This window comes from Dipodomys merriami, unplaced genomic scaffold, assembly GCF_024711535.1.
Source record: "Dipodomys merriami isolate MVZ:Mamm:240054 unplaced genomic scaffold, mDipMer1.0.p SCAF_1, whole genome shotgun sequence".
Classification (NCBI taxonomy): Eukaryota; Metazoa; Chordata; class Mammalia; order Rodentia; family Heteromyidae; genus Dipodomys; species Dipodomys merriami.
Window position 1 is genome coordinate 24,369,008 of NW_027202270.1, and position 27,646 is coordinate 24,396,653.

Here is a 27,646-nt window from a genome sequence, read left to right on the forward strand (position 1 = left end):
TAAAGTATACATGGTTTGTTTTTTTTTTTTACAGTGAGTACCCACAATTTAAGAGACAGAACTAAGTTCAACAAACAGAAAGAAACCTATGAATTCTGAACACCATCTGGTGGTTTAAAAAAAGCTGAACTTTTTTCTTGGAAGACATACCTTTACATCCTTGAGAGATGATCAGAACTAACTAAAAACCACGGGACTAACAGTGATCACAGAAAATAGCGTTTTTTTTTAAAGAAACTACCCCCATCAGCAGACTTCTGAATGCAAAGCAAGGATTACTACTAGCTTTGGGGAACTAGTCAAAGTCTGGATCTTGAAATCCTGCAGTGATTTTGTGACAATGTGTACTTTCACTGTACTACAATACACATGTATAAGCATAGTGAGATTATACAGAACTTCATAAACCGTTCAGTTTGACTCCCCTTTTGACTTTTGCAAAATGGACTCTGAGAATCGTACCACCCTTCCTATTAATTCTTGTGAGCAGAGAACATGGCTCCTCTAAAAATGAACTTCCTTGAAGTGCTTCCAAAGGAGCAAAAGGAAGTTGTTGGTAAGGAATGATGCTGAGCCCAATGTTCGAGAGCCAGAGCCTTTGATAAGTGGTAGTCAGTCCTCCTAGCTACCTTCAGATGTCAACATATACACCATAGACCCAAGGTTCCAACTCCTGCTCTCTAATTGATATGATGCTGCATATTAATTTCATGTGGTATTGCACAAATTAATTTTTTATGTTCTCATTTCCTCATCTGTGAATTAAGGATCCTGATAGCTGCCTTTCCTACTATAGGTGTTCTGGACAGAGAAAACAAAATAATAAGTGAGAATTTCTCTACAATTAGACATTTCCATCACTCATATGATCAGATTGGCACATACACTTTGAAACCTCCTGTAGAAAGTGTACTGCAATGTGGGCAGGGTATAGCTTGAGGGCTATGTAGATATTATCCTGCTTGTTCATGTGGTAGGGTAGACTTTTCTCATGCTTGTAGTTGGTCCTTTCCTTGTCTGTAAACTTAGGTAGTGGATGAGGTATTAGACCCTAGAGATTCTCCCTTCAGAAATGAAACATACATTCTCTTTGCTATGAGAAGGGCTATTGACTGATATCTCTGAGTTGAGTGCCTCTCTAGCTACTCAGAAGACAGAGATAGGGAGGATCATGGTCTTATGCCATGGTCTCATCTGAAAAACATGCAAAGTAGAAAGACTAGAGGTGTGATTCAAATGGTGAAATATTTGCAAGAGGTCCTTGGGTTCAATCCTTCCCACCACAAAGATCCATAATATTAGCAAAACAAACATTCACCATTATTTTAAGTGGAAAGCACTGATATCCTTTGGAGCCCATTTATAACAAATTAGAAAGGTATCTTTATTAGTGAGTGAATTAAAAAAAGCTGAGCCCTCTGGGTAGATATAGTCCTTTGTGAAGAGGCTCTGTGAGCAGAGTTTAGACTGGATCTCAGTCCTCACTGGCCTCTTTCCTCAAGGGCCATTGGATAATTACAAACAACATGGTCACATGCACTGGAATCTCAGAAAATGCCATCCTGTGCAAGGGCTTACATGTACTAATCATCATATTCTCCTTTAAAATTTCTCTAGCTCTAAAAGCTCTTTGTAAATATCATTTGAGTTTTTATTACTTCAGAGCTTACAATGTCCTTGGGATTTAGGTCACTTTCATTGGAGAGATGCAGGAAGGTATAATAAGCTAGAGGAAAAAAAAATCAGAGATATTAGATAACAGTCCAGACTCTCTGTACCAGTTGTGGCCAATATAGAAACAGAAACTAAATCTTCCTTTTGGTCCTAATCAATTCCTCATGCTCTGGTATGACGAGGTTGCAAAAGTGATTCATTTTCTGATTCCACGGAAAATAACAGATGGTTTTAGGGCAGAAAAGAGCTTTGTGAATCTCACACACAAGGTACCTGATTTATCATCAGGTTCACTTTATAAACTCTGTACTAAGAAGAATTTTTTCTTAGAATTAATTGCAAAACATTTACATCTTGCTTGCTAGTTTGGAGCCCACATAATCTGACCTAAGCATCCCCTAATGATAAAAAATGATCATGTTCATCAAGAGAACATTTAAAACGTATCAGGCTGTAATACTTAGATAATATCTACATATGACCTATGATTGAAGCAGAGGGGAAAATCCTAAAGAAAAGGCTAAGAAACCCAAGTATATTGAGCAAGGATATTGGGATCAGAGGCCATGAATCTTGGGAAGATGTAAGTAATCTGTAAGATGAAAAATACAGACAATAGATATATATTAACTCTACACCAATGGGACTGGGAGGAGAGAGAGAAGAATGAATAAAAGAGGCAGCTCAACAGCACTTATCCTATGTAAAATTTTGACATCTTTTAAGGAAAAAAAGAACAATTTATAGTTTATATATAATTTATGAAGGGAGTAGAACTCTGTGAAATATAATCTTCTACTTGTAAACACTTGACATGATATGCAGATTATTAGTTGCTAGAAAGCAAATTTGTTGTCAATTTCTGAAAGGCATTTTCCAGCTAAGACCTCAAGCTGACATTAGTATGCGTTTCATAAAATTAAGCTGCAGTAATTTGCATTTAAAACTCAAAGCTGGATGCAAATTCTTGCTAAGTATAAAGATCTTAACCTCATGCAGATGGCATGAAATTCAGGTTGCCAAAAAATGAAGGAATGAACGTTCAGGAATAATCAATAAGAGGAAGGCCCAGGCCTCTGGGATGACCTAAGAAGAGTAAGGTTGGGAGCTGTTCCCAGGCTGAACCATGCTAAATAAATCAACCAAGTAATGATGTACAATTACTTCCTTTCCTTGACTGTGGTTTGAAGCTGGCTTGCTATACATTGCAGCCTTAACTCTTGAACTGTTAGTATTTAGAGATGGACCTACAGGTGATTAAAATAGTAAAATTACATGAGGTCAGATATTCTTGTCTATTCCCAACAGGATTAGGACTGTATAAGAGACACCTGTTTTTCCCCACACCCTCCCCCATTCTGCATATGCTCAAAGAAGAGGTCACACGAGCACAGATGACTGTCTGATAGTCACCTATAAGCCAAGATCAAGGCTTCAGAATGAAATCCACTTGCTGACACTTTGACCTCCAGCTTCCTACATTGTAAGAAATAAATTTCTCAAGCCACCCAGCCCAGAGTGTGTGTGTGTATGTATATATATGTATATATGTATATATGTGTGTGTGTGTGTGTGTGTATATATATATATATATATTGAGATCTTAGCTCAAGGTATATATATATATATATATATATATATATATATATATATACCTTGAGCTAAGATCTCAATTACACAGTTCCTCAAAGTCTTGAGAGACTACCCTTGGCAGCTGGCTGAAAATTATGGAAAGGTAATATTATCTGAAACGTTCTCCTGCATTAGGAATGTGAATTTAAGAAACAATTCTATTCCATGGAAAACAATGATTCTGTGAATTGGAATACAGTCTCATCAGTTTCTATGTATGCTTGCTGAGAAATACTTTCTCTCTATATTTATCATCACTTTCATGCTCTAGGAATGAACTACAGTTCTGGGTCCACACATTGTTAGCAAGGACACACTGGAAAAGAAATTTGAGATAGCATTTCATGAGGACAATGAAGGCAAGGTAAGTCATACCTTCTCTTGGTTCTTATTCTTCTCATAAGGACCACCTCCACCTCCTCCACCTCCTCCTCCATCACCTCCTCCACCACCTCCATCTCCACTTCCTCCTTCTTCTCCTCCACCATCTCCAGCTCCACAAATGGAAGGACCCCCAAATCCACAGGTAGAGCTTCCAGACACTGCTTTGAATTGGAAAGTTCCCTCACTCGGTCTCTTTTCCATGGTCTCGTTTTCCTTGTTTTCACTCTTCTTCCTGTTCTTTTCTACACAGGGCACGACACCAAGCTGAAGCAAGCACTCCACAATGTTTAGTGCCACATCACAGATGCGAGAGCTGATGTCATGGTTAAGCACGAGATACACAGCTTTCAGAACCACCTGCAGAAGGCAAAGGCAAACATAGTAAGTTACTTGCACTCCCTCTTCTGCTTAACCCACCTTCCTAAGCCTGAGTTTTGATATTCAGTTCACTCGGGCATCAATAACACAGGCAAGTTAGCATTTTTGAATCTAAGTTGCACTGGAAATATTATATTTGAGCTTACTATAGAGTAAAATCACCAAAATAATTAAAAGCATATATTTGTGTCACTTAAGTATTTCAAAAGCTGCTAAGACTCAGTTATTGCAGAAGCACATTTTAAATCAAAGCATTTAAGTTCTCTGCCTTGCACTGTCCACAAAGAATGACTAAAGAACCATGATTTTTTTCAAATGTGTAGAATAGAGGAATCTTTTCTCATTTGTGATTGGATAATTATTTACGCTTTAATTTTAAGTACATAATATTTGCATGTTTAAATTACAGTCTTTAATCAACTATAATCTCTTAAATTATTTGTTAAGCCTGGTCTCAGATGTGCAATAAAAATCTTGGTGAACTAGAATTGTAAAATGTAACAACCCTTTTATTTGCTAATAACTATATTCAAATCAGGAATTCTTGAGGATACAAGCTTAAATCCTTTAAGAACTTCTGTTCCTTTCTTTTGGCTACCCAGGAGGTTGGTAGTCTTGTTGCTTATGTAACAAAAGAAAATCATTGAACATCTTATATTCATTCTGGGGGAAAAAAGAGGACTTAGTAAACACACACATGTATATTATGCATGTGTATTTGGGACTCACTATTAAAAATATTCTGAGATCATATTAAAACTAATGAAATACTTGACAAAAAAACAAAAGGTGAGTCTGATGGTTGGTGTATGTGTGGAACTTATATAGGTAGCATCTTCAACTTAGAAGCCAATATTTTTAAGAATCTGAATGCCCACCCTATCAACCCTTGCAAAGAGCATACTAAAGAGTCACTATCTTTCAAGTCTGCATAAGAAAAAATTCTTGCTCCTTACAGAAAGATCAAGCATGCCATTCTTGTGGACGAAGTTGTTGGTCCCGTCGATGTGCTCCGTGTCCTCCAGGTAGCTGTAGTTTATGCAGGAGTCTGTGAGGCTTCGAGGAAGGTTTGCACACGCCAGAGGTTCATGAGGCATCTCAGGGATAGGCACCTGGCTACAAAGCTTCCTCATATGTTCACTGAAAAAGTCTGCATAGCCTACGTTGAATGAAGCCAGTGTGGTGTTGAAGGTTGCAACTGTGATAGTAGAGATCTGGGATCGCACTAAGAAAATGAAAGCAATGTCTCGTTTTTTCTTTGGTTAACCTGAAACATTAGCTAGACAATGATGCTATTTAAACCATGAGCACAGACATAGCTGGAGCTTTAATAGATACCTGACTTCCAGGCTTAAAGCTGTTCCCAACTCCCTTGGAACTGCAAGAGCTGTTAAGACTATGCAATAGTGGCTAAATACATAAAGGTTACAGAACAATTGGAATTGATTTATTCCTAGCATCTTAGCTACAGAGGGCCTGAGATCAAGAGGACTGTAGTTCAAAGCCAGTGCAGTCATTTAGTGTGAGAGGCCATTCCTAATGGAGAGAAGCTGGCACAGAGACATGACTGTCATCTCAGCTACAACAGGTAGCATAAAGCATAGGATAGCAGTTCAGACCATTCAGGGCAAAAGTGAGAGACCTTATCTCAAAAGTACTGGGGGCATAGATCAAGTGGTCCAATGCCTCTCTAACAAGCAAAGACAGGGCTTATAAGCTATTTTATTTTCATCTAATGGATTAAGGAAAAACAAACAATAATAAATGGTTCTCTAGTGTAGTACTTATTAATCCTAGTTACTCAGGAGGCTGAGATCTGATGATCACAGTTTTGAAGCCAGCATTGGCAGTAATGTGCACAATGCTTAGCAAAAAGCTGGAAGTAGAGAGATGGCTCAAATGCTAGATGACAGGCATTTGAGTGAAAAAGCCAAGTGAGAACATAAGGTCCTGAGTTCAAGTTACAGTATTGGCACACAATACACACATACCACACACACATACACACACACACACACACACACACACACACACCGTGCACACACCGAATTCTTCTTTGATTAAAGGTAATAGAACATAAATTTGTGTTGTAACTAACAGATGTCAGTCAATACATGGAATACAGTTCAGAGAAAAAGGAATTTGAACTACGCTCCTGTGAGAGCATAAAAATAAGGAAAAGAATCAACTATTGTGTTAAGAGACGAAGCACCTGTTTGCTTCATATAGTGCAATGAGCCGAATCAGAATCTGTCTGAAGAGGAGTCGGGTGGCCTTGGGGTCACTGATGGTGTACCCCCCCACCCCTACCAGGGACGTCTGAATCCCTGTTTCCCAAGATCTCAGCTGGGGTGGGCCTGTTCTCTCTAGAAGTACGGTATCCATAGTGCAATGTCAGTCAGCTTGTGCTACTAAGCCTGTGCTAAGAATGGCCAACATTTTGTTATTTCCCTTTACAACTTGGGTGGGGGGGGAGGAGTTGGGGAGGTGGGGAAGGAAGGGATGGTAGGGGAAAAACAAAGGAGGAAGTATCAATGCTCAATAGGAAATGTAGTCATTACCTTACTCATGTAACTGTCACCCCTCTGTACACTATTTTACAACACACACACACACAGAATGGCCCACATGCAATATAATGTGAGAGTTCAGGTTTCCAGACGACACAAGGATGCCAAGAACAATGGAAATGGAACTTGGGGTGGGGGGAGACTGACCTGCCCACAGGCCCGCCCAGGACTCACCTTCCTTGACGGTGTTTTCTCCGTGGCTGTTGGAAGGGTCGGGCAGGTCACTCACCAGGGTGTGATGAGAGTGTGAGTGCCGCGCGCTCAGGCTCTCCATTTCTGTGGCTGCATCAGAACTGCCTCTCCGGGTCAGTTTTCCTGAGATGAACAAGAATACCACAAGAGGGTTGGAAAATCTAGAAGACTCTCTATTAGGAGATTGTTTATTTTGTCTTTCCAGAGGACAGCAATGAGAGGACATGAAGGAAAGCATGCTAGATGACACTGTTTGCGATCAGGTCAGCTCCAATCGAAGCCAAATGTCAGAAACCATCTGCTGTGCTGTGCCCAGCTAGCTGTCAGCTCCTGATTTTAAGCTGATCTTTTTATTATGCCCTTTGTAAAAGAGAAAAAATTTTTCCTTTGATTTGTTTCTTTCCTTATTAAATAACAGAGCTAAATAAAAGCTTGTCTTTAGATCAACAAATGAAACAATGCACAAAACCCTGTAAAGGTTTCTGCAGCTAGGATAATGTAAGAAATAGGGTCATTACCTGAGTATGCAGAATTCTCACATAATTAAGTTAATTATGTGAAGGCACAGCATTATTTCAGTACTAGGGAACCTACATTGGGCCCAATTTTCTCGTCTGAACTGTTTGTGGGAGATTCAGATGTGCCAGGTTAGCTCTCAATCAAGATTCCAATACAGGTCATGTGAGCTCTGCCCCACTGGGAAGGCCTTGGTGGTCACCTAAAATAGTAGTTTGCCAGCCTCCTTTTTCAATGCCACGTCTGTCTTCTCCAAGCCCAGAGAAACTTCCAAAGGAGAAGGTGCTGCGCGTGGGGGACACGTCCAGGTGGTCCTCATGAAGCAGAAACGGCACACCCATTCGTCGCGGCCTCCTCTTCCCTGTATGGTGGTATGGAATGGAGCCTTTCCTCTCTCGGTCTTCTTTTCGACTCTTGAACTGAAATGATGAGATAAGAAGGGTAGGCAGGGGGCAATGAAGTCTCATGCTTTGAGGTAAAACAGGAAATGCTCTAGGAAAAAGAGTTCTAGGAAGTCACTGAAAATCATCCAACAGAAATCAGAAACATTTCCCTGATGTATGAAAAGAGCAAAAGAAACTAAGACAAAGGTCATACATTCTTTTTTTTAAAATAAATTTTTATTATGAAAATATCGTACAGAGGGGTTACAATTACATGGGCAAGGTAATGAGTACATTTCTTATCAAGCATTGTTGCCTCCTCCTTTGTTTCCCCTTCCTATCCCTTCCCATCTCTTCATCTCCTCTTCCCTCCCCCCCCTCGTGCCCCATGCACCAAAGTTGTAAAGTTCGTTTTTCAATATAATATCTTGTACATCTCATCGTTACAATGAGTCCACCTGTATCCCTATTTAAACAATTTGTTTTTTTCCTTCCCCTCCACAAATTATATCAACATCAAATACCATGGGGGAGGGACGTACAAAGCAACAAAGAAATCATCTTATAAATCTGTTAGAAACAATAGCAAGAAAGAAAAAAACATTTGAGTCCTTATCTTGGGGTTCACTTCGCCTAACATCACATTATCTGACCGATTCTGTTTGTCTCAGACATATACTAGTTATTGCAAATAAAGGAAACCATGGGACCTATGTGTCATTGGGCCTGGCTTACTTCACTTAATATAATTTTTTCCAAGTCTTTCCATTTCCTAACAAATGGGGCAATGTCATTCCTTCTGATGGAGGCATAGAATTCCATTGTGCATATATACCACACAAATCATACATTCTATTGGTCTTTCTTGCTGGATAGGTTCCCATAGTGTTTCTCAAATGCAGTTCCTAGACCAGCAGCATCATTTGGGAATGTGTTAGAAATGCAATTTGCAGATTCAAATCCAGACATACCCCCTCAAAAACTCAGAAGGTGAAGCCCAGCAATCCGTGTTTTAATAAGCCCCAAAGTTGACTCTGATGTCCACTAAAGTGTGAAAACCTCAGGTTTAGAACACAGGATTCCTAAGTGACCATTGGATTCGCTTCTTTAAATGTGCATCATTGCTCATAAGGAGAATTAAAGATGGTACACAGTATGCATTGGTACAATCTCATGTTTCCTATCTAAAAAGTATAACTAGGAGTTATTCTATTGTTTGAATAATATTAAAAATATACCTATGCCTAGGTCTTTCAGCAATTCTGATTTAATTATTTAGTCAGCCCTGGACATTTGGATTTTATTTTATTTTATTTTTTTTGCCGGTCATGGGGCCTGAACTCTGGGCCTGGACACTGTCCCTCAGCTCTTCAGCTCAAGGCTATCACTCTACCACTTGAGCCATAGTACCACTTCTGGCCTTTTCTGCTTATCTAGTGCTGAGGAACAGAACCCAGGGCCTCATGCATGCAAGGCAAGCACTCTACCACTGAGCCACCTTCCCAGCCCAATGCTCGGTTTTTTAAAAGCTCTTCAAAGTTGTCGTGTGCAAAAAAAAAAAAAAGACAAAATCTCTCTTTTATCTCTCATGTGATCCGTGATTTTTAGAAAAAGAAAAAGCTAAAGTCATTGGCTACTATTTCATTATTAATAAAGGCAGATAAATCTGCTACTTAGCAAAAAGGTAATCTCATAAATAAATATGTTCTTCATTGACATAATCAATGCTTTTGAAAATGAGAAAATGAAATGGCTACATCTGAGTCTACACATATTATTTTCTATTTTTATTAGTTCCACATACAGATAAGAAAAGCGGTAAATTCAGAAGAGCATGATCTAGTTAACAAGATGACTTTTTAAAAAAAATTTGGGTTCAATCTCTGGCACACAGAATAAAATTTCGAAGGATCGATTTCTTCTCCACAAAATAGGCAATATGGATCTTATTGCATTGAGAAATATTTATATCAAGTATTCATAAACTGAGTTGAAAGTTACTCTCACTGCACCACAACTACTCCTCCACGACACACACAGTGTAGCGGATGAGTCGTCATGACAACCCTGTGGACCACTGAACATGGGAAGCACTCCAATACATGCAAAGGGACGTGCACAGAAAGACAGGCCACACGAGAGAGCAGTGATGGACCTGAAGCTGAATTAGCCTCCCTTTCCCACCTTACCTCATGCTGCGTAGCTTGATCAGAAGGACATTGATCCGGAGTGGGATTCATCTATCAAAAAGCAGTTTCATGTATTGAATGGTTCTACTCACCTTTTTAAAGATGTTCATGCCCAGGTCTGAAGAAAGATCGGGAACTGCAGATCTGCGCAAGTTTGTCAAGGAAACCTTGGAAAAGGCTTCAGGGCTGAGAGATTTTTCCTCCTCGTTACACTTCATGGTGAGATCCTTAACAAACAGTTGTAAACAATGATAAAAGACTCTGGGATGGGGCTGGGAAGGTGGCTCAGTGGTAGAGTGCTTGCCTTGCATGCATGAGGCCCTGGGTTCGATTCCTCAGCACCACATAAGCAAAAAGAAAAAAGCCGGAAGTGGCTTTGAGCTGAAGAGCTGAGGGACAGCGCCCAGGCCCAGAGTTCAGGCCCACGACTGGACCCAAAAAAAAAAAAAAGACTCTGGGATGTGAATACAAATACTTTTCTTATTCTGATGTCACCTTTTTAATGTGGACAAGTTTTGTGTTTTAGGACCTAGCCTATTCAAATTTACATCTCCCCAAACCACTGGAAAATCCTAAGTCTAAATTTTCTGTACGTTTTCAACAAATGGTGTTTCCAAGAAAGAGGAAAAGAAGAGGTGTTCAATGGACATTAGGTGATTGATTTGTCAAAAAGTAATTAAAACTTTTGTTGGCACTATTGGGATTTGAACTCAAGACCACACTTCCTAAGCAAGTGCTCTACCACTTAAGCTGTATATCTACTTCTCAAAGAAGGATGTCACTACCTCAGTACACATTCAGTCTTAAGTAGCACAATTACATGTCACAAAGCAATGATTATAATAATGACATCAAAACACTGAAAATTTCTGACTTATGAAACAAAGGCTAATCATATTCAGTGATCATTGAATTAAATCATTAGATATTTAATTTCAGATGATATCTAGGATCGACAGAGTATGTATATTATATAGTATATATAAAGTATTCATTTTATATGCTATATATTTATATTATATATTATATTATATATCAGTATGCTGTTAACTAGTATTATGACTATCCAGAAAAACCAAGCTTTCAGTATTAGAATAAACAAAGGCTAATAAACAAAGACTAAATTAGTGTGTGCATGAAGCATGTTTCTTTCAGCAGCAAATTAAGAATGAAAGGGTCCAACTGTGAGAGACAAAAAGGAAGGAGGATGGTTGGATTGTTACCCACCACTGAACACTGGAAACACAGTGAAGGGGGAATTAATGGGTTATAGATGAAATGGTTAGCTCCAATGACAATGGCATGGACTGGGTTAGTCTTACTTGGGTTTTGTGAGTGTTCACTAGCGAGGGAGCTGCCGCCACCATCGAGCTACTCCTGGGTCTGGGCAGGAGAGGAATATCTGGCTCCGGGGGCTTCTCTGGCTTCTCTTCCAGCATGTGTCGCAGTCTTTGTAGGTAGTACATGAGAGACCACTGAGTGCCCTCCTCAGACCAGTGCGGCTGGAGCAGGCAGCGAAGGACAGCAACATCAAAGTAGGTGGCATAGCGGGACCGTTGACATGGAGGTATCACCAGAGAGGCCCTGCTCCCAAAGGCAGAAAGAAGATATTTACACCAGCATCAAGCCTACAAAGGCTTAGCACTTCATGGCTTACATGTTTCTGACTGTAGACTACAGGAAAAGGAAATGCAAAAGCAATTAGTACAGTTCAAAAACACAAACCCAGGTCATAGCTAGTGCCCTGCATTTTCATAATAAGATTTTCATAATCTTTCTCTTCCCTTCTTGTGACACAGCTCATATCTTGTTAATTCTTCTCTTGTAAACAGTATTGCCTGATGTCTTGAGTGGCAATTACCCACATACACAATTGGATTGGAATTGAATGCTGTCTTACAGTCTTGAGTTTATTTTTCAGTACTGGGGTGTAAACTCAGGGCCTTATACTTGTTAGTCAGCTACCCGACTCTTGAGCCATGTCTCCAACTCTAAATCCTAAATATTTTGACTGACAACTAGAAAACAAAGCCTAAGTTAAAGATCAATGACAACAGTGCTACAATACTGCATTGCTGAACTGAGTTGGAAGTCATAGAGCAGAACTTTCTACAATATCTTATGTTTTCATAGATGTTTATGCCAGAGTTAATTGTTTTTTTCCCCCAAAGAACTAGAAGTTGCTTTGTGCGTTACATTTGAATCCTCCTTTGAATTTCATAGAGATTCCTTCCAACCTCTTCATACCCTCTTTACCTATGGTCACTCTCATCCCAACCCCTAACAACTCTCCTTGGATTATTGTAGTTACTTCTTTTATGTGTCTGCTACTTCTCTTCTTCCTTCACTCTTCTATGTAACCCTTTCCCTTTACAGTGCCCCAATAAGCTAGCATATAGTATGTGCCTTCCATCCCAACCTCATTTTCTATCATCTGTACCCTAGTGTGCCAGTTAATCATTTTATTGCCCCACAGTTTAAACCCTCTCTTTGTGTAGTAAATAATGTATTTTAATAGCTTCTCAAATTATCCAATGTTCTACGTGTTTCCTTTCAAGACCTTGACTGTTTATATGTCTAAGACTAGTTTAAAAGAGTAATAACCTTGATTTTCATTTCTATCCAGTTCCTAAGAAGCTTCTTTATTTTCCCTTTCCCTCAACTCATTGGAGTTCTCTTTTTTAAAGAGGCATGACCAAATGTACTCTTCTAAGCCTATCATTTTAACCTAAAATAAAAGGAAATCTTTTTTTTTAGCCTTGTATTTATAAAGAAAAGACAAAGCATGAGGTTGGCTGACTACCAGCTGTGTAATTTTAGGTCCTCAAACCTTCATGACAATCATTTGACTTATTATAACAGCTTGTGAAGACCCTTATTTTCTAGACTAGACTTCTGGGACTAAGGCAGATACTAGCAGTTCAACAAAATTATTTTCCTCCTTAAACCAAATGAAATGATTAAATAGAAGACAACCACACCAAAGAAACATGTTGTGCGTGATTTCCATCTTCCTGACTGGGATAGTATGTTAACAACCTCATTCCTGAAGCTACTAAGGAGCTCTCTTTATGTCCTCCTCTACACACTGATTTTATTTAACTGTAGATAATTACTAACTGTACAGTTAAGTGCTGTAGACATTAACAACTTTCTAACAGAATTTGTCAGCTCATTTCATGATGGACTACAAAACAGCAAGACTCTTTGCATATAACTGACAAGATACTAAAACATGTGATCTTATTAATGAAAATTTCAATTGTATAATATTGGAAGAGACCATTTGAAACAACAATGACTCAAGTAGCTATATGAAGCAAATAATTATAATGAGAAGTGCTTTCACTTACGGTGTTGAGTCAATCAATAGGTTATATGACTGAATTGTGAGGTATACTGGCCAAAAAAGCAAGAATGATCAATAATTGGTTTTATTTCATTCAAGACAATATTATCAGAAATAATAATTTTATCAGAAAAAATAATTTAAATTCATTAACAGACACTTAATAGAAAGATTTATGGATAAAAATATTATGTGGAGACTCTCATAAGATGTAATGGAAAAATTCTTTCCAATTGTAATATTCTATGATACCATGATTTTATAAGTTATTTGATAGAAAAATTTTATGAAAGATGATTAATACATTTCTTCTAAATACTATATACATAAAATAATGAAAAGAAACACACATCTAAAAAGTATAATTGTTATATCTACCTGACGAACTCAGATGAGTTTTACTTCTTCCTCAATTATTAAAACATTTAAGTAATTTCCTATGTAAAATTATCTGGTAAAAAATTTTAAACAGGTAAGAATTGCTTTAATTTGTTTTTTAGGCAACTATGGCATTGGGAAAGCACATTACTATTAATGTGTGTAGGGAGATGATAGTAAAGAGTTCTAAAGAAAAGCAAGCACTCTGGAAAATAACACCACCTATCTGGTGGAAAAGAACTGCAGAAGTAAGTCTGACCCCATAAAGAATTTAATGAAGCATAGCTTAAATGTATGCACATGGTAATTACAGATGAATCCTTGCATCAATTTAGGAAACTCGCTACCTACTTCATGATTACAGAGAAGAGTGATGTTCTATTGGTTCAAGGTCAAAGCAAAGCTAGGATGAATTGGATTTTTAAAATATAGGTTGACAGCTTCTCCTGCTAGTATGTTTGCACTGGTTTGCTGTTAGCATTCTTTTCATTTCTAATAAATCCAAGAACTCCTCCATCAGTGATAGCATTTTTGAAACATCTAACTATGTGCATAATTTCCATGGTAACAAGCCAGTGTAGCTAGGCAGAGAGAAAGCACAATTTTTCAAGTGCTGGCAATTCATGTCTAATTCACACATGTGGGTGCATGTATGCCAGATGAGGATGTGCAAAGATGTGTTAAGAAATTAATATATGTGCAGATGTTTGAGTGTGGTTATATCAGAGAACTAGAAATAAAACAATAAGACTAGGTCCTTTCACAAAGAGAAATTTTGGACTTTTTAACTGGGTTTGGCTTTTTTTTTTTTTTACATAGGCACATTGAAGTGGAATCATAGTGGAATCATAATTTGAATTTTTTATAGAACAGAAATATATTTAATGTTTATATTTGTAATTTCTAATGGGTAAGAAAAATGATGTAATAAACATAATTTTGTGGCTATTTTGTGTCCTGAAGATTTCATCTTTACATTTGATTTTTTTAGGTAGGCCTAAGCTTAGCATTTGAAGTAAGAAGTTACTTACTGTTAGGTTAAAATGAAAAGAACATTTTGGAATTTGTATAAAACAGAATCAGTGCAGGAAGAGTATTTAACAACTGATACAAAGAATAGGTAGCTATAATCTTTATAATGTAGGCAATGATACCCAACAGAATCGTTGTTTTCCATTATTATTGTTTATTGTAGTTGGCTGCTAATGATCCCTGCCTCCTGGCATTCATACAGTGTGGTCCCCTACAATACTGTGTAGGAGTTAGCTGGTATGATTCATAGATCAGAAACACAGAGATGAGATTCCAAAAGATGCTGAAGGTTCCATCTTCGTTGGTTGGCCCTTCCCTTTCTTAGATGCCTTATTTTGTGAGAAGCCACTTCCAATGTCATGTTCTGCTCTCTGGAGAGGCTCCGGAGGTTAGGAACTGCATCTTCTGAACAGTGTCAGTAGTCTGAATGAGGTTGAAACCATGTCCTTAAACAAAGGCTTCACATGACTGCAACCCTGGTCCACATCTTAAGACCCTGAGACACAATCAAGGAGCCAAGCTAACTGTGGATCGTGATCTTCAGAAACTGTGTGCAATAATTGGGTGTCTTATCTTCTAAGACTTGGGATAATTTAATTGACAGATAAAGTAGATTTTGGTGCCAAGATAAAACTGTCAACTTTGGGAATGCTTGTTGAACCTGAAGTAGGTAGAATCAGTAAAACCTTGAGGAATGTGTGTGTTTTTTTTAAATTATTATTAAGGAGTTGTACAAAGAGGTTTACAATTCTGTGTGTTTTCTTTTAAAAGTGTACATTTGCCAAGTTTTCCTCAGAAATTGCACAGGCAAATGTATACTTTTTATACTCAACACCTAATAAGGCTTAGCAGGAAAGTAAGAAGCAGACTTCTGGAGAAGGAGGCTTTTCATTATGTAGTGGATGAAGTTTGCTTGCTTTGCTGTGGAAAGTTCAAAAATTACCCTAAAGAAATGGTGATCTGGCAAAGGAGATGTCAAAACTACACACTGCTGTTTGTAAGTAGTTGAGCATTAGTGCATTTGCTACATGGTATGAGATTGCATTGGTATTCTAGGGTTCTTTGCCCATTTAAAATTTTATTTTTAATTTACAAATAATAATTTTATATAGATGTTTTATATCTGTTTATATTCTAGTGATTAAATAACATTAATAACTGCCATTTCATGATAACGTTATATTGCATAATTAAAAACATACTCTTTTAATATTGTTGGAAAATATCCAACGCATTATTATTTATTATAATAATATAGCACTTGGTGCAATCAACCGCTATTCCTTATTTCTCTACTTTAACAAATTTTTGCCCTTATATCAATAATTCCCCTTTTCTTATCTGATCCCTCTCAGCCTCACGTAGCCACAGTTCTGCTTTGTGCTCCATGAGTTCAACTGTTTGGTTCTAAATGGTTGAATTTAAGTATTTCTGTCACCATTGATCTGAGATAATAAATGGGCAGATTAACACAAACAACTAAATCACACAACCCACGTTACTATCACATTTTCATATTCTTCATCAACAGATTACTTAAATGGAACACTTGCTTTTAAAATATAAATAACCAAAGGAAGCCCATTCCTCCATAAAAAATGTAGTAAATATCTTTGTTTACATGGCTCCATGTTTTCCATCACTCTAAAAGACCTTTAGAAAGTACAGCACCTCTGTACTGTATTTTAAATACAGTTTCAAATGATATCAAATGCATGTAGATTATTTTAAAATTAGCAAATGGAAGGGCAAGTCAGATAGTGGGAGGAATATCTGTGAATCACTGTGTGGATAAGGGCTTTGTATCAGCATGAAAAAGGAAATCTTCAAGTTGAACAATAACACAACCTAGCTGAAATGTGAAAAATGTTTTGAATAATTAAGGAAAGATTTTTCAATAGCTAATATGTGCATGAAAATATACTAATCATGGCACCCTTAGTCAGAGAAATATAAATAAAACTGCAATCAGATGTCATTTCACACCTGTTAGAATGACTACAATAACAAAGAACCAATCACAAAGGTTTCCAAGGAGATAAAGGCACATACTTTCATATGTTGCTGGGAATTTGTAAAGTGTTACAGCCATGTTGGAAAGTAGCTTGTTGATTTTTCTTTTGTCCTACAACCCTGCAATTTTCTCATAGCTATCCACCCAGTAGAAGAGAACATCCGTGTGCACACACAGTTCTTTTTCTTTTTCTTTTTAGTTTTTAGTTTTTGGGTCCAGTCATGGGCCTGAACTCTGGGCCTGGGCACTATCCCTTAGCTCTTCAGCTTAAGGCTAGCGCTCTACCACTTGAGTCACAGCACCACTTTGCCTTTTTTTTGCTTATGTGGTGCTGAGGAATCGAACCCAGGGCCCATGCATGCAAGGCAAGCGCTCTACCACTGAGCCACCTTCCCAGCCCCACACAGTTCTTTTTAAAGCATTGCTTGTAACAGACAAACTGGAAGCAGTCTATATATCCATCAACTGATGAATAAAGGAAATGTGATAGATCCATACAATGGAATGTTATTTGGCAAGAAAGAGGAATGAATGAACTACTGATACATGCAACAATGTAGGCAGAGCTCAAATATGTTATTGCTAAATGAGAGACGCTATATGAAACAAATAATAATAAGATGTATTATTGCACGTATGTGAAATGTCTAGAAATATATGCCAGTAGAAATAGAAAATATACATGTAGTTATCTAAGGTCAAATATGGTAATGAGAGTGACTGCAATTGAATAAAAGAGATGCATTTGGGTGACAAATGTTTTCTGATTGGATTGTTGGGAATAGCTGCATAATAAGATTACTAAAAGTCATTAAACAATAAACTTAAAACAGATACACTTTATGATGTAGAAACAGTATCTAGATAAAGCTTTTTAAAATGCCTCAGTTGGGCTGGGAAAGTGGCTCAGTGGTAGAGTGCTTGCCTTGCATGCCTGAGACCCTGGGTTCGATTCCTCAGTACCACATGAGCAAAAAGAAAAAAGCCGGAAGTGGCGCTGTGGCTCAAGTGGTAGAGCGCTAGCCTTGAGCTGAAGAGTTGAGGGACAGCACCCAGGCCCAGAGTTCAGGCCCCATGACCAGACCCAAAAAAAAATAAAAAATAAAAAAAAGTCTCAGTTAAAAAATATTCCTACCCTGTGACTGTATTTGAAAGTAGAGGCATACAAATGGTCTCAGGGAGTCTCCCTCCTTAACAGGAATGGCAAACTCCATGAATGCAGGTGTCCATAATTTCAGCAGAAAGTAGAAAGGAGTGACTAGCTCTTGCCCATGGGGCAGGTGTTCCTAAGCAAATTTGTTAGGACACAAAATAACAGGGACAACTTTGGGAAATTTACAAATATCAGACTATAATTTCTAAGTATTTTGCAGTACCAACTTCAGCACAAGAATCTGGGGATAGAAAGTATCCTTACACATTAAAACAGATCCTTTAACATCTCTACAATAAAATCTTTTTGATGGCATTGTTGGAGTTTCTACACTTAAAACATTTACAATAGTAATCCACCCAGATATCTTGTTAGGTCAGACATTGTCTTCCTATTTCCCCACTGGTTTGTTCAAATGAGAGCTATTCATAACATACATTTCTTCAATTAATCTAAATAAACCTTGACTAACAATACATGTACACATCTTGTACATACATATATTTTTTAAAGATCAAAGGCTAGAAACATAGCTAAACATGCTTACTTAACTTTTAGATATGAAGACACATCTGTCTCTACTCATGTACCTGGAATGTGATGGACCTCTTTCCTGGGAAGTTTGGGAGGATAGACTTCCATCCAAGGAGTTTCCTCTGTGACAGCCTGAGATGGTGGCTTTGGGTGCGATGGAATCGGGCTGGAATGGTTCGCACGTAACCTGGAGGCCCTTTTGGAGGTGGAGACAGTGTATTAGCTTTTTATTTTCCCTTTATGCATAGCTTCTACAACTATATATGTGCTACATATATAGTTCTGTATGTGTTCTTTCCAGTACAACAGATTATAATGCATTACAATAAGGGATTTTTTTTTTACTGTGTCTAAGAGGAAATAGAAGCAGGTTTCCAGAGTGCAGCTGAGTCATTCCAAGTATTAGGCTAAGCAATTTCATAACTTCTATTTCATGTGCCCTTGACTCTCTTCTCCTTAGCCTACATTCAGTATGTAGAGAAGAGTTATAAGCCTGACAATTCATCAAAGGTTTGCCGATACTGTAGAAAACCGAATAGAGGTGTGAGGTTGCAGGTGAGCGGCAGGTCAGCAGGAGGTAATTAAATTGAAGCCAGCACATGAAAATGGAGGTGCAAGGTTCACATTGTATCATCATTCATCAGCGAGTGCGTGTGATACATTTTTTTGAGTTGGACAGGACCTTTACCCTGATTTGTAAGTACATACTCAGCAATTCTCTTACTGAGTAGCTTATTCTAATTACATTTATCCAGTAAATGTAATTCAGCTCAGGCCAGATAGGGTATTTTTCCATATGTATTATAGATGAAATGCTTTAAACACCATAATAATGCATGAACACCATAGCAGTTTAGACCTTATACTTTCTTTTTAATATTTTTATTATAAAGATACTGTAAACCTTATACTTTTTATTTTCATAAGCAAAATCATGGATGAGTCAACCATGACTTATAGAAAAACAATTACACCTGGAAATTTCACAAAATAAATCTCTTGAATTTGACCAAAGAATCTCTTGGCATTAGTACACATTATGTGCTTCATGTTTGATGATTTTAGAGGTTTTTAAAAAAAGTAATAGATTGAGGAGATCGGCCAGTGAGAGAATACTTGTCTACTTGCCTAGCATACATGAACTCCTGGACTGAATCCCAGTCACAGTAAAACACAGAGAGGGGAGGAGGGGAGTAAGTGTAGGTTGTAACAGCAGGTCCAACAGAACCATAACACAGACCACACACAGCCATACAACTCATTTTAAGTTCTTTAGTACCATATTAAAAATAGGAAAATAGGTGAAGTTAGTTTTAACAAAATACTTTAACTCCAAATTTCAACTTTATAATCAACATAAAATCATTAATAATACTTCATAATGTTGACTTGTTTCATACTATATTTCCAAGATTTGATATACAATTTAGACTAGCTATATTTAAAGAGTTCAACGAACTACCTGGGACTAGAGGTCCACCCAAATGGTCAATAAAAGTTTAACATAGTTAGACAAGAGTTCCTGGGGGAATAGAAGCCTCCATTGTTTCTTAGAAGGATAAAATGTGGACAGGCAACAAGAAAAGAAGAGAGCATTCCAGTTTGAAGAACCGCTAGGCTGAGACTCAGAGGCTGAGATAAGCATAATCTATGTGTTAAACGCAATATCCAAGTGATCTTATAAGTGATCTGAGGGGGGGTCACTTAGGAAGATGTTCTCAGATGGTGGAACACAGAGTATTGGGTGAGGAGTCTGGTCATTAGGAGAGGGGAACGTGCTCTATAGGTTCCTATAGAGAAGGGATATGATAAAAGTATGGCACCTTGCATATAATAGCTTTTATGAAATGGTGAGTGAAAGAATAAATCAGGAAGATTAGTCTGCATTATTAGCAGGTGTTTATATTTTAAACCAGAAGAGCTAAAGGTAAAAAAAAATCCAATTAGTTGCTCCAAACTGCAATCAAGGTATGAGGTCCTAGGGTGCATAGAATACAATGAGTATATCTTGGCAACACAGTGAAAAAATGATTTGGCAAGAAGCAAAAAGAGAATTAGAGAAAAATATGAAACTCACATTTCATGATATCTAAGATATTATCATTTATAAAATATCCTGTTATTTTCTCTACTACTAAAGGAAAAAAAGACCCTCTTAATTAAACAAGGACTATCGACTTCTTTACCAGCAAAAATTTAATTATACACTACCAGAAAGAGTTCCTTTAGATTTAGCTTGTCATAGCCTTTGATTACAACATCCATCCTATGCATATGTAGGAAAAGAGTACACATGAAGAAATTGATGTATCTTTCCTAAAATGTCTTCATCCTTATGAAACTCTACACAGAGTTCTTCATGTCCAACATAATCCAAAGAATTTTCTGTGTCGAGTGTTATTTTACCTCCTTCTTCCCTTCTTGTCAGTCACTGACCACATTCATGAGGCCCAAGGAGGATAGCCACACCAATACAGCTACCAGGCAGAGAGAATATAGGAGAGTAAAGATAATCAGGTAACCTCAATTTCAAACCTGCCAAATGTGTGTACATGTGTGTGTATGTGCATACAAAGCATAATGTGAGCAATTTTCGGTAAATGATAGTTACACTAGGAGTCTAAAATTTCCGACTTGGAGTGTAAAGAAAAAGATAATGATATTCCTGACAGTAATAGATCAGTTACAAAGAGACCCAATTATGATGACAGGCATTCGGTTTTACTTTGCATGTGTTGGACTGAAAGTGAAGGCAGGTCAACTGATGACAAGTTAATAGCAGTATACATTTCTGTGTAGCTCTCATCTACTCTGGGCCTTAATTTCTCTCTTTCATGAACTGTGACATATTGGCATTGAATCATAGTCTGTGTTTTTTCTCTTTTATGTAAGTAAATTTTAGTTCTCACTAAACTTTATATTCCTTAGTAGGACAGTACTTTACACTTTCTTTCTATACTCCCCACACCATGAAATACTATCCAACCAATACAGAGTCACCTAATAAAAAAATTGTATGAAGCCAGCACCAATGACTCATGCCTATAATTCTCACTACTCAAGAGGCTGAGATCTGAGGATCACAGTTCAAAGCCAGACAGGCAGGAAAGTCCATTTGACTCATATCCCCAATTAACCACCAGAAAACCAGAAGTGCTGCTGTGGCTCAAAGTAGTAGAGTGCTAGCCTTGAGCAAAAGAGCTCAGGGACAGCGCCCAGGCCTGGAGTTCAAGCCACAGAACCAACAATAATAAAAATCGTGATGATTATTATTAATAATAATTGTTAGTATAGTTGAGGAGTTGGGAGGGAAGGGATGGTAGGGGAAAAAGAAAGGAGGAGGCAACAATGCTTGATAAGAAATGTACTCATTATCTTGCCCATGTAATTGTAACCCCTCTGTAAAGTACTTTTCACAATAAAAAACATATTAATAAAAAGAGCTAACTGGTAACTGGATGATATTCTATTTAATGTGAGGTTAGAAAATGAAAGCTAACATGTAGTGAGTGCTACTGATTGAAATAACGCATTGCTTCTCATATGATAACCTGTGATATAATAATCTCATCATACATTATGCAATTTCAGTACTTCTACACTCTTTGAAAGACATGTACAATTATTTTTCTTACTTGATTGACAGAAAACCTGAAGTTGTTAAATGTTGTATGTTCAGGGAGGGGGAGAAGGCTTTGAGCATGGTAGTATGAATGCAGAACTCATGTCTGACGCTTCACATCACACTACCTCAGGAATTTCTCTCTTTTTAACAAACTAACCTCTTGGTGTCTTGTGTCTTGATTTGGTGATTCACAGGTCTGATTTTGACTGTTGATAGGAGAACTTCTCTTGGCTGCATAAATGGGAGAAATTCTATCACCAAGACTATAGGTTCACATTATTTCATGAGTTTATTTCACTTTCAATTAAAAATCCCAACTAATAGGTCATTATCACACTGAAAGAAGAAATTTAATAACGGAGATTGTCTGAAAATCTTATCATGTCTTAGTGAGAAGTGTAGGCACTCTTCTCTTCAGCATGACTCAGTAGGTAAAAATAGGACCATCTTCTCAGCATGGGCACTCAGTGGAGCATTACACATTATAACAAGTTCCTATATAACAAGTAACAAGTTCTTACATACATTTCTATCCTATAACTCTCAAGGTATGTAGGACATTAAGGAATCTGTGTAATCAAGGAATGACATATTAATATATATTCACTTATTTAAATGTATTCATTTGCATTTATATTCTTTATATTTTTAATGCAAGGCTCACACTTGCTCAGTTATAGCGCTATGCTTTGAACCAGGCATCCAGTCCAACTTTTTGCTGGTTATTTTGGAGATGGAGTCTTGTGTGGACTCTTCTGTCTAGACTGATCTGTAACTGCAATCCTCCAGACCTTAGCCTCCTGAGAAGCTAGGGTAACAGGTATGAGCTACTGGTATTAGACTTTACTCAGACATTTGATAAGATGCAAATGGTAACAAATATCTTCTTTCAAAAGGAGAATGAGCCTTTTAAAGTAACATCACTATCTCCATTGCCCATTGGTGAAATAAGAACATTAGGCTACATACACAGCAAAATATAGATTTGGGGTGAAATATCTCTTACTACAATCGGCCAATGGACTCCCTCACTAGACAACAACTGAAGTGGAATGCTTTGATAACAATGAGGCAGGCACTAGGATTCAGCCTCCACTCCATCCACTGGGATGATGAAATAATAGTTGTAATATTTCACCCATATTAACTGATCTATACCCCATAATAATCCTGCAAGTAGTATTAAAATGCAAAATTCCTGCTTTACTCATGAGGAAACTGAGGCATTGACATTTAAATGTCTTGACCTAAAATCATATAACAAAAAAAGCTCATGCACCTGGTTTGCTGTTTTTCTCTATGTGAATAAGCCTCGTAGCTAGGCCACTCATATGTGTGAAGGAATCTGCCAATGCCACCCTGCTGGGTGCCTGAGCTACAAACCTGTAATAATGTTCCTCATGGGCTTGACCAACGCTGTGAAGCCAGAGACTTCGGGCTGTCTATGTTCCCACATAGGTTGCCATATAACAAGCCCACTGGCCAGCCGGAAGGTGAGGTCAGATTCCTGGAGACAGAAAAGATCATGTGTAGTAATTGCCTTCTGCCAGTCAATGAGTTGTCATTCACAGGTTATTTTCAGATGATCTGTTCAACCTTCTTTCATAACCCATATAAGTACCGCCAGAGTAAACCAACAACTTTATCACTGCAATTGCCACAGAAATCAAACAACCTGCTTTATGTGGAATGAATAATTAATCAAAATATAGCTCTGGGGAAAGCATAAAACACAGAAATTATTGTTTTGTGTTTGCTATAATTGAGACCTGCTTATTGCAAGATTCTTGGCAGAACTCTTCATTCATGCTTGCATTATCATTCCTCTTAATTATTTAGTTGTGATTATTTCTCCCTCATGACACAATGTCCTCTGAGACTGGCTATTGTGACATTTTGTTCTCAAGTGCATCTCTCACTCTCGAATTTCATGGAATCAAGTTTGGTGCTTCATAGTGTTATTTTGCAGTGCTTTTCTCATAATGATCCTTAATTCCTTAAAGACATGGATAGATCAGGCGTCCTCATTTCCTCTCAGCTCCCAGTATCATAACAGCACTTAAGACAGCATTAGGAATTACATGCACAATAGATTTCCAATAAATACCTGTGGCATTGGGCTGCCTTTACAACTCATGTCCATACAATTTGTCTATAATTGAAAGTCTCTCCCAGAAACATATGTTCTGATTCCTTGCTACATTTACAGAGGCCGGGGTATTTAAAATGCAGTCTCATGTGGTAAAGATACATTGTGAGATGACATTTTATCCACTTCAGCCTTGCAAATGGCAGGAAGACAGGATGGATAATACAGTTGCAGATTAATGAACACCACGAGGACCTAGAAATTCACTCGGGACAGTAGTTTGCAATGCTGACTTACATTAGTTAATCACTTTTAAAACAGGATGCCCAGGACTCACTGCACAGACGCATTAAATCAGAATCTTTTTGAGGTTTGCTAAACTTTCCCCTAGTGACTATCATATGACATATGAGGACAGCTCACAAAGCATTTGGTCAAATTCATCCCACATATTTCCCACAAATATATAGAGAGCACATAATGTGCTCTGGCACTACTTTAGGTTCCTGAATATAGTAGGTAACAAAGCACAAAAAATAATTCCCTGTTCAATGCAAAGGAGACATTACCTAGATAAGGGGATGTGTGGCAAGGTGTTGACTCTGAGACTGGAGGGCCATGGAAGACATACTGAATAGACAAGTTTTGAGTAAAGAGCTAAATTAAATGAAGGACCTTCCAGGTAGATTCTTCTAGAGAAGTTCTCAATTAAAATGAAAATGCTCTAACTAGGTGCTGGTGGCTCATGCCTGTAATCCTAGGTACTCAGAAGCCTAAGATCTGAGAATTGCAGTTCAAAGCCAGCATGTGCAAGAAAGTCCATGAGACTCTTATCTCCAGTTAACCACCAGAAAACTGAAAGTGGCGTTATGGCTCAAAGTGGTAGAGCACCAACCTTTAGCAAAAGAACTCAGGGCTAGCACCCAGGCCCTAAGTTCCAACCCCATGATCCCTCCCCCTGACAGATGTACTAAGTTTACTTATCATATCAAGAAAACAACTATTAAAGTGTGTTCCTAAGTCAAGAGTAGACACACAAAAAAAGATCAAGGAAGTTATATGATAATTTATTGCTTGATAGGCCATAGTAAAGATTTCAGTGGTTGCTGAGTAAGAATCGAAGCTACTGCAGGGTTTTGAATAGCAAAGGCACCTGACTGGACATTTGTTTTAATAAGTTCACACTGAAGATAGCTTGAGAAAGAGCAAAGGTTGAAGAAGACAATTTGAGAAGCTATTGTTATCATCTAGGTGAAAGATGGTTAGAGTAGGTTGCTGGTAGAGACCAAAATTATAAGTGGTATACTATAAATACATTTTGGAGATAGGGTTTCAGAATTTTCCAGTTGATAGAAAACAGAGTATGACAAAGAAAAGTGTCAAGGATTTTTGGCATTGTCATTAATAGAACTGGGAGAGCTGAGGAGAAGTGAGTAAGCAGCTAAACAAGAATGTCTGGAGGTAGGTGCCAGTCATCCAAAATCCCTTCAAATGGTCATGGGAAATCCGAATGATACTCTCTAGCAAGCAGGGAATTAAGGTTAAACAAATCCTATCAGATTTGTCTCCAGAAATACAGGAAGCCAGATCTCAAGTGACCTGGTTTTAATGATTTCTTAGTTTCTGAGCTCAATCCTTTTCTATGTTTCTCACAGATAATCCGAGCACAAGTAAAACCCCAATGAAAATCACGGCAGAAAACATTAAATTCTTTTGAATAAAATCCTGGCTTCTAACACTTCCTCTATCACCATACCCAGACAATTGCTGCCTTCATTTTGTTATAATTGGTGCATTCTTGACTAGATTAAAGTATATTTTTTTCAAAGTGAACTGAAATATTTTCTTCCAAATATTTTCCCTTAGCATTGATACCCGATTGTTTTCGAAATGAACACGTCCATTTTATCTCAATAATACCAACTAAATCCAAACAATCTTCAGACTTGAATACCTTGAGCACCTATGTCTCCAGATTGCTATATTCCTTTGAAATGTTTTTCAGTTGGTACAATGTATGAACTCTGAGTTCTTAATTTCTCTCCTAGATACTCCTTTAATGGGGCACTCAATGCATCACAACATAGAAAACCTAGCAGCTGGGGAAAACATTCAGTTGTGAAGCAGGTAGTCTTAAAAAACAACAACAACAACCAGAAGTTGTAAACACTGGCAGAATATCTTATGACCATGTTTCCGGTGTTTTCCTTCTTTTCACTGATGGTATGTGTCCACAATTCACTGAAACAATTCTAAATCTATTTACTAGACACTTAGATTCAATGAAACAATTATCATTGTCACGTTGCTTACTTCCCTTTGAGGTCTTACATTCTGTTTTATTTCTTCTTATTTCTCTAGTACTTTAAGTAGTGCCCAGCACAGAGAAGGAAAGAATAAGGAAATAATATAAAATCATATGTACACTGCCACTATATTTTTAAAAGATTCCTTAGTTTAGGATATATGAATCATTTATAACTGATAAACTTAAAATTAGTCTAAAATTAATAATATGCTTTACAGAATTTTCAGATTATTGATTTAATGTGACTTAAGCTAGTTTTGTTTGTTTGTTTCTTTGTTTTTGTTGGTCATGGGGCTTGAACTCTGGGCCTGGGTACTGTCCCTCAACTATTCAACTCAAGGCTAGCACTCTACCACTTGAGCCACAGCACCACTTCCGGCTTATTCTGCTGAGGAATTGAACCCAGGGCCTCAAGCATGCGAGGCAAGCACTCTACCACTGAGCCAACTTCCCAGCCCCCTTAAGCTAGTTTTAAACGAAACATGTAGGAAAATATGTATCTTATAATATACTGTCTTACAGTACATGAGTCACTTGGAATTATTTGTTAATTAGTGAATGAATTCAGCAAGTATTAATTAAGCACCTACTACACAGATACTATATTGGTACAATGTTACTTTCAAACCATTTGGAATGTAGTGAGATATAGATAAAAAGATGGCAATAAACAAGGTATAACAATAAAGCTCTAAGATATCATGGAAATAGAAAAGAATGGGTCTGGAATGAGGTTCAAAAGGACAGATAAGAATGTTCTAGGTTGACAGATCGAGTAAGAGGGTGTTCCTGACACCTATATAAGGAAAAAACTTCTTGTTTTCTTGGCGAGAACCCAAACATCTGGAGTGCAAAGACAGAAGAAAGAAAAGAAAGGCACACTATAGACAACTTAGTATATTAAACCAAGGGCTTAGAGTTTTGTCTTCTGTATGATGAGAAATGAATTGTTTATTTATTTGTTTATTTATTTATTTTGCTGGTCATGGAGCTTGCTGGGCCTGGTTGCTGTCCCTCAGCTCTTCAGCTCAAGGTGAATGCTCTACCACTTGAGCCACAGTGCTACTTCTAGTTTTCTGAGTGGTTTGTTGGAGATAAGAGTCTCACGGACTTTCTTGCATGTCTGGCTTTGAACCGAGATCCTCATATCTCAGCCTCCTGAGTAGCTAGGATTACAGGACTGAGCCACCAGTGCCTGGCTGAGAAATGAATAAATTATTGTGAGCATGTTTTGGTGACATGATAA

At 37.7% G+C, this 27,646-nt stretch overlaps 1 protein-coding gene across 14 annotated transcripts in view; it reads right to left on the reverse strand.

Moving 5' to 3' along the window:
• The window catches only part of Unc80 (unc-80 homolog, NALCN channel complex subunit), a 187,544-nt gene that overhangs the window by 148,996 nt on the left and 10,902 nt on the right, over positions 1–27,646 (reverse strand). For all 14 annotated transcript variants that reach the window (XM_070018095.1, XM_070018011.1, XM_070018052.1 and 11 more), the window contains exons 5-13: positions 23,387–23,510; positions 22,161–22,234; positions 18,435–18,574; positions 11,241–11,502; positions 10,011–10,145; positions 7,549–7,765; positions 6,813–6,953; positions 5,025–5,293; positions 3,682–4,047 (exon numbers count right to left, since the gene is read on the reverse strand). In XM_070018095.1, the coding sequence (XP_069874196.1) occupies positions 3,682–4,047; positions 5,025–5,293; positions 6,813–6,953; positions 7,549–7,765; positions 10,011–10,145; positions 11,241–11,502; positions 18,435–18,574; positions 22,161–22,234; positions 23,387–23,510 (1,728 nt within the window). The remainder of the gene's footprint in view (positions 1–3,681; positions 4,048–5,024; positions 5,294–6,812; positions 6,954–7,548; positions 7,766–10,010; positions 10,146–11,240; positions 11,503–18,434; positions 18,575–22,160; positions 22,235–23,386; positions 23,511–27,646) is intronic.